Source organism: Salvelinus fontinalis, chromosome 42, assembly GCF_029448725.1.
Source record: "Salvelinus fontinalis isolate EN_2023a chromosome 42, ASM2944872v1, whole genome shotgun sequence".
NCBI lineage: Eukaryota > Metazoa > Chordata > Actinopteri > Salmoniformes > Salmonidae > Salvelinus > Salvelinus fontinalis.
In genome coordinates this window covers 560,008-572,938 of record NC_074706.1, presented here as the reverse complement: position 1 = coordinate 572,938, position 12,931 = coordinate 560,008, and the positions used below count along the sequence as shown (strand labels likewise).

The 12,931-nt window shown below is 44.5% G+C and overlaps 1 protein-coding gene across 1 annotated transcript in view; it reads left to right on the top strand.

The window, feature by feature from the left end:
* The window catches only part of LOC129841038 (calcium-binding protein 5-like), a 32,328-nt gene extending 19,621 nt beyond the window's left edge, over window positions 1-12,707 (top strand). The window contains exons 3-7 of the mRNA XM_055909151.1: window positions 6,271-6,301; window positions 7,417-7,551; window positions 7,810-7,919; window positions 9,332-9,479; window positions 10,921-12,707. Coding sequence (XP_055765126.1) covers window positions 6,271-6,301; window positions 7,417-7,551; window positions 7,810-7,919; window positions 9,332-9,479; window positions 10,921-10,946 — 450 coding nt within the window. The 3' untranslated portion in view covers window positions 10,947-12,707. The remainder of the gene's footprint in view (window positions 1-6,270; window positions 6,302-7,416; window positions 7,552-7,809; window positions 7,920-9,331; window positions 9,480-10,920) is intronic.
* Window positions 12,708-12,931: the final 224 nt, after the last annotated feature.

Here is a 12,931-nt window from a genome sequence, read left to right as displayed (position 1 = left end):
GTAAATGGCAGGGTATTGGACCATTTGACCCACTCATGGAATTATGAGTTAGAATGGCATAAGGGTTAATAGTCTATTGATACGGAACACAAAGTACTGGTTATGTAATCCTACAATCCTCTGTTCTCTGAAATGGAGATGAAAGCTGATCTCATGTCTGAGACCAGTTGGAGGTGTCTGTAGGTCCAGAGTGGACTAAGAGCTGTGATGATGCATGTTGCTGGGGATATAAACCTACAGTATAAGAGCTATGATGATGCATGTTACTGGGGATATGAACCTATAAGAGCTATGATGATGCGTATTGCTGGGGATATGAACCTATAAGAGCTATGATGATGCTTATTGCTGGGGATATAAACCTATAAGAGCTATGATGATGCGTATTGCTGGGGATATGAACCTATAAGAGCTACGATGATGCATATTGCTGGGGATATGAACCTATAAGAACTGTGATGATGCATATTGCTGGGGATATGAACCTATAAGAGCTATGATGATGCGTATTGCTGGGGATATGAACCTATAAGAGCTACGATGATGCGTATTGCTGGGGATATGAACCTATAAGAGCTATGATGATGCGTATTGCTGGGGATATGAACCTATAAGAGCTATGATGATGCGTATTGCTGGGGATATGAACCTATAAGAGCTATGATGATGCGTATTGCTGGGGATATGAACCTATAAGAGCTATGATGATGCGTATTGCTGGGGATATGAACCTATAAGAGCTATGATGATGCGTATTGCTGGGGATATGAACCTATAAGAGCTATGATGATGCATATTGCTGGGGATATGAACCTATAAGAGCTATGATGATGCGTATTGCTGGGGATATGAACCTATAAGAGCTATGATGATGCATATTGCTGGGGATATGAACCTATAAGAGCTATGATGATAAGTATTGCTGGGGATATGAACCTATAAGAGCTATGATGATGCGTATTGCTGGGGATATGAACCTATAAGAGCTACGATGATGCATGTTGCTGGGGATATGAACCTATAAGAGCTATGATGATGCGTATTGCTGGGGATATGAACCTATAAGAGCTATGATGATGCGTATTGCTGGGGATATGAACCTATAAGAGCTATGATGATGCATATTGCTGGGGATATGAACCTATAAGAGCTATGATGATAAGTATTGCTGGGGATATGAACCTATAAGAGCTATGATGATGCATATTGCTGGGGATATGAACCTATAAGAGCTACGATGATGCATATTGCTGGGGATATGAACCTATAAGAGCTATGATGATGCGTATTGCTGGGGATATGAACCTATAAGAGCTGTGATGATGCGTATTGCTGGGGATATGAACCTACAGTATAAGAGCTATGATGATGGTCCTGTGTGGCTCAGTTGGTAGAGCATGGCGCTTGCAACGCCAGGGTTGTGGGTTCATTCCCCACGGGGGGACCAAGATGAATATGTATGAACTTTCCAATTTGTAAGTCGCTCTGGATAAGAGCGTCTGCTAAATGACTTAAATGTAAATGTAAAAATGATGCATGTTGCTGGGGATATGAACCTATAAATCCAACCAAGCCCCAACAACTTGGTTGGAAGGTGAAAGTCTAAATACAATTGTGTGTGTCTGTGTGTGTAAACAAGTCAATGGGCATAGTGCCGGCAGACAAATGAATGATCCAAATTAGGAGAAAAAACTATAATCATTAGTAATTTATCTCGATACAGTTTAGCATACATATAATCTCTATCCTGTTCGCTCTAATCCAATCCTGTTGTATTACTATTCCTGGTGATGTGATTGGCTGTCAGTCACAGAACAGAGCAGAAACAGAACACGTGTGAAACAAGGCTATTGGGACACATTCCAAACTCTCCAGCCACCCTAGAAACACACGGCCGGGAGAAAGAGGGTGTGCTTAGGCAAATTGTTTCAACAAAAGTAGAGAAAAACTCTCAATTGCTGTGAATTAGAATCCGTTGTGCATTTAGATTACATTACATTACAAACACGGACGTTTCGGCTCATCAAATCAATCAAATCACATTTTATTTGACACATACGTGTTTAGCAGATGTTATTGCGGGTGTAGCGAAATGCTTGTTTGCGTGACAAAGAATGACAAAGCTTTTGATATCATTGAGATAAATGATGGACCTTGAATTTATAAATGAGAGATTTGTGCCTTTACTTTTAGCAAGCAGATGTTGTTTATTATGGCTGCGTCATCACCACAGCATCAGTTGAAGTGTTGTGACTATCCTCCACCATCCAAACTCAATATCTGACTGTAACATGCATCCTACAGAAGTATCTCTGGTTTAGGACTGAGGATGTACAGGCTTGGTGATATTAAAGAAGGTTTTCTGAGTGCATGCGTATGTGCACGTGTTCCTCACTTTTACTAAACACCCCAAATCTCCTCATCTCCATTTGGTGCCTGGCAACTCTGGCCCTGTAATCTGTTTTCACCTATGACCCTGGCTGCCTGGCATCTCTCGCCCTGTAATCTGTTTTCACCTATGACCCTGGCTGCTTGGCAACTCTGGCCCTGTAATCTGTTTGACATATGACCCTGGCTGCATGGCAACTCTGGCTCTGTAATCTGTTTTCACCTATGACCCTGGCTGCTTGGCAACTCTGGCCCTGTAATCTGTTTTCACCTATGACCCTGGCTGCTTGGCAACTCTGGCCCTGTAATCTGTTTTCACCTATGACCCTGGCTGCTTGGCAACTCTGGCCCTGTAATCTGTTTGACATATGACCCTGGCTGCATGGCAACTCTGGCTCTGTAATCTGTTTTCACCTATGACCCTGGCTGCATGGCAACTCTGGCTCTGTAATCTGTTTGACATATGACCCTGGCTGCATGGCAACTCTGGCTCTGTAATCTGTTTGACATATGACCCTGGCTGCATGGCAACTCTGGCTCTGTAATCTGTTTGACATATGACCCTGGCTGCATGGCAACTCTGGCTCTGTAATCTGTTTTGACCTATGACCCTGGCTGCATGTCAACTCTGGCCCTGTAATCTGTTTTGACCTATGACCCTGGCTGCATGGCAACTCTGGCCCAGTAATCTGTTTTGACCTATGACCCTGGCTGCATGGCAACTCTGGCCCTGTAATCTGTTTTGACCTATGACCCTGGCTGCATGGCAACTCTGGCCCAGTAATCTGTTTTGACCTATGACCCTGGCTGCATGGCAACTCTGGCCCTGTAATCTGTTTTGACCTATGACCCTGGCTGCATGGCAACTCTTGCCCTGTAATCTGTTTGACCTATGACCCTGGCTGCATGGCAACTCTGGCCCTGTAATCTGTTTTGGCCTATGACCCTGGCTGCATGGCATCTCTCGCCCTGTAATCTGTTTTGACCTATGACCCTGGCGGCATGGCAACTCTGGCCCTGTAATCTGTTTTGACCTATGACCCTGGCTGCATGGCAACTCTCGCCCTGTAATCTGTTTCGACCTATGACCCTGGCTGCATGGCAACTCTGGCCCTGTAATCTGTTTGACCTATGACCCTGGCTGCATGGCAACTCTGGCCCTGTAATCTGTTTTGACCTATGACCCTGGCTGCATGGCAACTCTCGCCCTGTAATCTGTTTCGACCTATGACCCTGGCTGCATGGCAACTCTGGCCCTGTAATCTGTTTTGACCTATGACCCTTACTGCATGGCAACTCTAGCCCTGTAATCTGTTTTGACCTATGACCCTTACTGCATGGCAACTCTGGCCCTGTAATCTGTTTTCACCTATGACCCTGGCTGCTTGGCAACTCTGGCCCTGTAATCTGTTTTCACCTATGACCCTGGCTGCTTGGCAACTCTGGCCCTGTAATCTGTTTGACATATGACCCTGGCTGCATGGCAACTCTGGCTCTGTAATCTGTTTTCACCTATGACCCTGGCTGCTTGGCAACTCTGGCCCTGTAATCGGTTTGACATATGACCCTGGCTGCATGGCAACTCTAGCTCTGTAATCTGTTTGACATATGACCCTGGCTGCATGACAACTCTGGCTCTGTAATCTGTTTGACATATGACCCTGGCTGCATGGCAACTCTGGCTCTGTAATCTGTTTTGACCTATGACCCTGGCTGCATGGCAACTCTGGCACTGTAATCTGTTTTGACCTATGACCCTGGCTGCATGGCAACTCTGGCCCTGTAATCTGTTTGACATATGACCCTGGCTGCATGGCAACTCTGGCATGTAATCTCTTTTGACCTATGACCCTGGCTGCATGGCAACTCTGGCACTGTAATCTGTTTTGACCTATGACCCTGGCTGCATGGCAACTCTGGCACTGTAATCTGTTTGACATATGACCCTGGCTGCATGGCAACTCTGGCCCTGTAATCTGTTTTGACCTATGACCCTGGCTGCATGGCAACTCTGGCACTGTAATCTGTTTTGACCTATGACCCTGGCTGCATGGCAACTCTGGCCCTCTAATCTGTTTTGACCTATGACCCTGGCTGCATGGCAACTCTGGCCCTGTAATCTGTTTTGACCTATGACCCTGGCTGCATGGCAACTCTTGCCCTGTAATCTGTTTGACCTATGACCCTGGCTGCATGGCAACTCTGGCCCTGTAATCTGTTTTGGCCTATGACCCTGGCTGTATGGCATCTCTCGCCCTGTAATCTGTTTTGACCTATGACCCTGGCTGCATGGCAACTCTGGCCCTGTAATCTGTTTTGACCTATGACCCTGGCTGCATGGCAACTCTCGCCCTGTAATCTGTTTCGACCTATGACCCTGGCTGCATGGCAACTCTGGCCCTGTAATCTGTTTGACCTATGACCCTGGCTGCATGGCAACTCTGGCCCTGTAATCTGTTTTGACATATGACCCTGGCTGCATGGCAACTCTCGCCCTGTAATCTGTTTTGGCCTATGACCCTGGCTGCATGGCAACTCTGGCCCTGTAATCTGTTTTGACCTATGACCCTGGCTGCATGGCAACTCTGGCCCTGTAATCTGTTTAGACCTATGACCCTGGCTGCATGGCAACTCTGGCCCTGTAATCTGTTTAGACCTATGACCCTGGCTGCATGGCATCTCTCGCCCTGTAATCTGTTTTGACCTATGACCCTTACTGCATGGCAACTCTGGCCCTGTAATCTGTTTTGACCTATGACCCTTACTGCATGGCAACTCTGGCCCTGTAATCTGTTTTGACATATGACCCTTACTGCATGGCAACTCTGGCCCTGTAATCTGTTTTGACCTATGAACCTGGCTGCATGGCAACTCTGGGCCTGTAATCTGTTTTGACCTATGACCCTGGCTGCATGATGAAATGTTATTTGTCACATGAATTAAATATTATTTGTAACATGCTTAGTAAACAACAGGTGTAGACTAACAGTGAAATGCTTACCTGGTCATTGGCAGAACCCACTGAGTGTGTGTGTGTGTGTGTGTGTGTGTGTGTGTGTGTGTCCAGTCATTGGCAGAACCTTCTGTGTGTTTGAGACTGACTACAGTCCGATTGCACAACATCACTGATTACTCTACAAATCCCCTTGCAACAAACTGATCCCCTCTAACACGCTGCCTGTGTCTACCTCACACTGACTACATCCCAAATGGCACCCTATTCCCATATAGTAAACTGCTTTGGATTGATGAGCCCTGGTCAAAGTAGTGCACTATACATGGAATAGGGTGCCATTTGGGACATAGCCCCTTCGATGTAGCCTACCACTGACAGACAGAGCAGTGCAGCCAATCACAGGGGACGGAATAGGACTGTGTTGAGCGAACTGAGGGGTTGCTAAAGCCAGTCGGATCACATGCTGTGTAATCCTGTAACAAATCGCCGGTCTGGCTGCGTAACATAAATTGATGGGGTTTTAGAGATGAGGGAGGGAGGGAGGGATGGAGTTAAAGGATGCAACTTGTATGAGAGAGAAGTAAATTAATCCTCTGTATTTAGGTTTCTGCCGTCTCTCACTCTCAAACAATTCCCTATCAAATGATTCCCCATCAAATGATTCCCTATCAAATGAGTCCATATCAACTGTTTTACTACCTTCCAGTTCAGTCCGCAACATTCAGATGGAGCTAAATCAAAGATGTACAGTTCTCTTTGTGTTTATGAGGATGTTTCTCTGTCAGTCATTGTGTGTGTGTATTTCTGTTCATCTACACTACAGTATATTCAGTGTCCTTATCTTTGTGTGTGTGTCTGTGTCCGTGCGAGCTAACACACTGTGTCTGTCACTTTGTCTGTGTCCCCTCCAATCTGAAACCCTGCAGGACAGAGACCTACGGCCAGAAGAGATTGAAGGTACAGATATAAGAGACATTACACAGAGCCAGTCAACACCGTCATCCTCCCTCTGTCCCTGTTTCTCTCAGTCAACACCGTCATCCTCCCTCTGTCCCTGTTTCTCTCAGTCAACACAGTCATCCTCCCTCTGTCTCTGTTTCTCTCAGTCAACACCGTCATCCTCACTCTGTCCCTGTTTCTCTCAGTCAACACCGTCATCCTCCCTCTGTCCCTGTCTCGCTCAGTCAACACCGTCATCCTCCCTCTGTCCCTGTTTCTCTCAGTCAACACTGTCATCTTCCCTCTCTTTCCCTGTTTCTCTCAGTCAACACCATCATCCACCCTCTCTCCCTGTTTCTCTCAGTCAACACCGTCATCCACCCTCTCTCCCTGTTTCTCTCAGTCAACACTGTCATCCTCCCTCTGTCCCTGTTTCTCTCAGTCAACACCGTCATCCTCACTCTGTCCCTGTTTCTCTCAGTCAACACCGGCATCCTCCCTCTGTCCCTGTTTCTCTCAGTCAACACCGTCATCCTCCCTCTGTCCCTGTTTCCCTCAGTCAACACTGTCATCTTCCCTCTCCTTCCCTGTTTCTCTCAGTCAACACTGTCATCCACCCTCTCTCCCTGTTTCTCTCAGTCAACACCACCATCCTTCCTCTCTCCCTGTTTCAATCAGTCAACACTACCATCATCCCTCTCACCCTGTTTCTCTCTCCATCTTCCTGTCTTTTCCATACATACTCATATTTTCAACATACTGTATTTACTCCCAGACAACACCAATAAATCCCAGTGATCTGGCTCTACTGTGTTGTCCTCCCTCAAACTTAAAGATACTTTGATGTGGCTGCAGGTGTTTCCACCGCTCATACAGGAGTAATAGAGACCTTGTTCACAATTGTGTAAAACAAAATGTATCAGGGGGTCTGCAGCACCCGCATCACTCCTACTTCCTGCAGCTATGGGTGTGGCTTGTCCTCAGAGCCTAAAATGAATATAAGAAACAATGTCTATTTTTCTCATTTCTATTCAACACCCCTCCGCTCTCCCCTCCCCCCATTCCCCCATCCACCTCTCCTCACCCTTATCTACCCCTCTCTCCTCTCCCCCATTCCCCTCCTCCCTGTGCAGAGCTGAAGGAGGCGTTCGGGGAGTTTGATAAGGATAAAGATGGCTACATCAGCTGTAAGGAACTGGGAGAGTGCATGAGGACTATGGGGTACATGCCCACTGAGATGGAGCTCATCGAACTCAGCCAGAACATCTGTGAGTCACACACACACACACACACACACACACACACACACACACACACACACACACACACACACACACACACACACACACACACACGGATGTAAAGACATACATGCACACATTGTGAGTGTGCACACATGCAGCACACACACACACACACACATTAACCAGAGAAAGCGAGGGCATACCCTCTGTGTATAGTATTTGAAGCTCTTCAGCTCTTCATCACCCGTGACCATTTCTGTAATGACTCTTGTTTCCAACTAGGTGGCGGCAGAGTGGACTTTGAGGACTTTGTGGAGCTGATGGGTCCTAAAATGTTGGCAGAGACAGCAGACATGATAGGAGTGAAGGAGCTCAGGGATGCTTTCAAAGAAGTACGGAGAGACAATATTAATCTTATCATATCTGTTTATAATACAAGACCACAAATTAAATGACAAGTTATTTTCTCTTAACCTGCTCTTTCTATTCATTTAATCTCTCCTCTCCCCTCCCTTTCTACTACACTTTTCCCAGTGGCGTGCTGTGGGCCTGGGGCCTACACAGTCCCACCCGAATGAATCCACCTCTTATTACCATCATTATGATGCCATGGCTCTAGACACTATACATTTAGACAGAAACGCAGTATAACCAGGCGTTGCGTCACCTTGAAATTGACAAGTCTTTTCAATATTTCCCTATTTTTCTTCACCTTTTCATTGTGCAGCTCCGTTGCCCTGCGCGCTTGTTCGTTGAGCTGTAGATCCACTCGGGTGTCCCCAAAAGTTTTCAAAAGCACCATTGCTTGTAAGTGCCCAGCCGTACTTTGGTGTCTCGTTGCTGCCTTGGTTAGACAACTCAAGTTTGCAAAGCCAGTGTGGCTCCAAACACCAAATCGATCACTTGCAAATAATAGGCATTCCCAGCAGTACAGTTTGCAGTGCTTCTCGGAGCCTGTGAGCCATCGATAGCGCTCGTAGTTGGAACTTTGAAAGTGGCGAACGAACCCCTTTCCCGCCTGTGACAGGCTTTGTAGCGTCGGCGTCGGGCGACCTCTCCTTACAATGTCTAACTTTTCTTGAAAAGTTCGTCTTGAGAATGGCGTTATAATTATATCCTCGACCAAATCGATATCTTCTCTTCCTTCCGCCATTGTGGGTTGAAAAAAAAGCTTAGTAGTACGCAAATTAATTCGTTTATCAAATTCAGTTTCCTAGTTCTGAGGTTCTGCATAGACCTGCCCATAGGACCTGCTTCTCAATATTGGTAATCCAATCAAAAGACGTGCACGCACTACGCCTGCTAGCTGGCTCCTGTGTAACACTGGAGCCAGCCAGCAGGCGTACAATAGCCAACTCTAAAGCTGATTGGTTGACACTAAATTTTCATTTACATTCACTTTAAGCTACAAGCGCCCGCACTGTTGATTCTGAAGGCCTGAGGGCAGATTTTAGACCCCTGGCAACACATGATGGCTGAATATGATAATAATAGGATAAAAGATCTAACATAAAGACCAGCCCTCCAAATCTCAACCTGGGGCTGGAAGCAGTGCAACCAAGAGGAAAGCTATGAAATGAAGAGTATAACTCTTACTCTGGGGAATAATTTAATACATATTTGTGGGAAAAGATATTTAAAAAAAAAAAAATTATATTCTGATGATGTTTAGGCCAGCAGAGAAGGCCTTGCTGGCCCTGACGGCCCACCACTGACTTTTCACCTTTTTCTGTCCCTCGCTCGCTCGCTCCCTCACCTCACTTTACTTCCTCCTGTCCTCCTCCTCATCCTTCTTCTTCTCCAGTTTGACTCTAACGGGGACGGTCAGATAAGCCTGGCTGAACTGAAGGAGGCCATGAAAAAGCTGGTGGGGGAGCAGCTCAACCAACCAGAGATCGACGAGATCCTCCGAGATGTCGACCTCAACGGGGACGGCCTGCTCGACTTCGAGGGTGAGGGGAGAGGGGGAGGGGGGGATGAGGGGGAGAAGGTGAGGGGAAAGTGGGAGGAGAAAAGGGGACAGTTTGGTGGACTTTGAGGGGGAATGGGAGAGAGGGGGATGAGGGGGAGAAGGTGAGGGGAGAGTGGGACAGTTTGGTGGACTATGAGGGGGATGGGAGAGAGCGGGAGTAGGAGGGGGAGAAGGTGAGGGGAGAGAGGGTGAGTGAGGAGGGGAGAAAGGGGGACAGTTTGGTGGACTATGAGGGGGATGGGAGAGAGCGGGAGTAGGAGGGGGAGAAGGTGAGGGGAGAGAGGGTGAGTGAGGAGGGGAGAAAGGGGGACAGTTTGGTGGACTATGAGGGGGATGGGAGAGAGCGGGAGTAGGAGGGGGAGAAGGTGAGGGGAGAGAGGGTGAGTGAGGAGGGGAGAAAGGGGGACAGTTTGGTGGACTATGAGGGGGATGGGAGAGAGGGGGAGGGAAGGGAGCGGGAGGAAAGGGTGTGGAGACGAGTAGAAAGAAACGAATAGAGAAAGAAGGAGAGAGAGGGGATAAGGGGAGAACTAATGGATCAGAGAGGAAAATGTGACATTGAGATACAATACTATGTTCACCCTGTTTCACCATACTAAACTCACTATGTTGTGACAACCATGCTCACCATGTTGTCACTATTCTATTACTCACCATGTTGTCACTATACTAATACTCACCATGTTGTCACTATTATTATTCACCATGTTGTCACTATACTAATACTCACCATGTTGTCACTATTATTACTCACCATGTTGTCACTATACTAATACTCACCATGTTGTCACTATTATTATTCACCATGTTGTCACTATTATTACTCACCATGTTGTCATTATTCTATTACTCACCATGTTGTCACTATACTAATACTCACCATGTTGTCACTATTATTATTCACCATGTTGTCACTATACTAATACTCACCATGTTGTCACTATTATTACTCACCATGTTGTCATTATTCTATTACTCACCATGTTGTCATTATTCTATTACTCACCATGTTGTCACTATACTATTACTCACCATGTTGTCACTATACTAATACTCACCATGTTGTCACTATTTTATTACTCACCATGTTGTCACTATACTAATACTCACCATGTTGGCACTGTACTAATACTCACCATGTTGGCACTGTACTAATACTCATATTGTTGTCACTATTCTATTACTCACCATGTTGTCACTATACTAATACTCAACATGTTGTCACTGTACTAATACTCAGTGTTGTCACTATACTATTACTCACCATGTTGTCACTGTACTAATACTCAGTGTTGTCACTATACTAATACTTACCATGTTGTCACTGTACTAATACTCACCATATGGTCACTATACTAATACTAACTATGTTGTCACCATACTAATAAAAATGTAGCTCATATTTTGTGTTCTTTCTACAGAGTTTGTCAGGATGATGTCTCGCTGACTTGCCTGGCCAGAACATCATGATGACATTACTTTTAGAGACTAGTAAACAACAAAACCTCCTCTGTTAGATGTTATGGACCAGTCCTCAGTATATTGTTGAACATGTAATTACAGTATTATTGATGTACAAATATTTCATGTTGTTTTTAGGGTATTTGTTCTAACTTATTTTCATTGCTATAGCAACAATTCCTCCTAATACTGTATGTTTTTGTTGTATAACTGTAACATTGTAAAAAATAATAATAATAATATTTGTAAAGTGCTTTTCATGTATTATGTTCAAAGTGCTCCGCTATGTTATCAGTTAGTAATGCTTTTGTATAGTTTCAGCCAGTAGTTTAAAAAGCTCACGAGCCAAAATGGGTCCCCTTAAATGTTTCTTACAGCATCCATTTTGTATGATTTGTTACGTCTTACAAAACATCCATATAAAAATGTATATATATATACACAGTTGAAGTCGTAAGTTTACATACACTTAGGTTGGAGTCATTAAAACTCATTTTTCAACCACTCCACAAATTTCTTGTTATTGAATTTTGAACCATTCCTCCTGACAGAAATGGTGTAACTGAGTGAGGTTCGTAGGCCTCCTTGCTCGCACACACTTTTTCAGTTCTGCCCACAATTTTTCTATAGGATTGAGGTCAGGACTTTGTGATGGCCACTCCAATATCTTGACTTTGTTATCCTTAAGCCATTTTGACACAACTTTGAAGTATGCTTGGGGTCATTGTCCATTTGGAAGACCCATTTGCGACCAAGCTTTAACTTCCTGACTGATGTCTTGAGATGTTGCTTCAATATATCCACATCATTTTCCTGCCTCATGATGCCATTTATTTAGTGAAGTGCACCAGTCCCTCCTGCAGCAAAGCACCCCCACAACATGATGCTGCCACCCCCATGCTTCACGGTTGGGACGGTGTTCTTCGGCTTGCAAGCATCCCCCTTTTCCCCTCCAAACATAACGATGGTCATTATGGCCAAACAGTTTTATTTTTGTTTCATCAGACCAGAGGACATTTCTCCAAAAAGTACGATCTTTGTCCCCATGTGCCGTTTCAAACCGTAGTCTGGCTTTTTTATGGCAGTTTTGGAGCAGTAGCTTCTTCCTTACTGAGCGGCCTTTCAGGTTATGTCGATATAGGACTTGTTTTACTGCGGATATAGATACTTTTGTACCTGTTTCCTCCAGCATCTTCACAAGGTCCTTTGCTGTTGTTCTGGGATTGATTTGCACTTTTACGTTCATCTCTAGGAGACAGAACACATCTCCTTCCGTATAATGGCTGCGTGTTCCCATGGTGTTTATAGTTGCTTACTATTGTTTGTACAGAGGAACGTGGTACCGTCAGGCATTTGGAAATTGCTCCCAAGGATGAACCAGACTTGTGGAGGTCTACAATTATTTTTCTGAGGTCTTGGCTGATTCCTTTTGATTTTCCCATGATGTGAAGCAAAGGCACTGAGTTTGAAAGTAGGCCTTGAAATACATCCACAGGTACACCTCCAATTGACTCAAATTATGTAAATTAGCCTATCAGAAGCTTCTAAAGCCATGATATCATTTTCTGGAATTTTCCAAGCTATTTAAAGGCACATTCAACTTAGTGTATGTAAACTTCTGACCCACTGGAATTGTGATACAGTGAATTATAAGTGAAATAATCTGTCTGTAAACAATTGTTGGAAAAAACTATTGTGTCATGCACAAAGTAGATGTCCTAACCAACTATAGTTTGTTAACAAGAAATTTGTGGAGTGGTTGAAAAACGAGTTTTAATGACACCAACCTAAGTGTATGTAAACTTCTGACTTTATATATATATATATATATATATATATATATATATATATATATATATATATATATATATATATATATATATATATATATATATATATATATATATATATATATATATATATATATATATATATATATATATATAGTTTACGAATTGGAGGCGCTCCTCT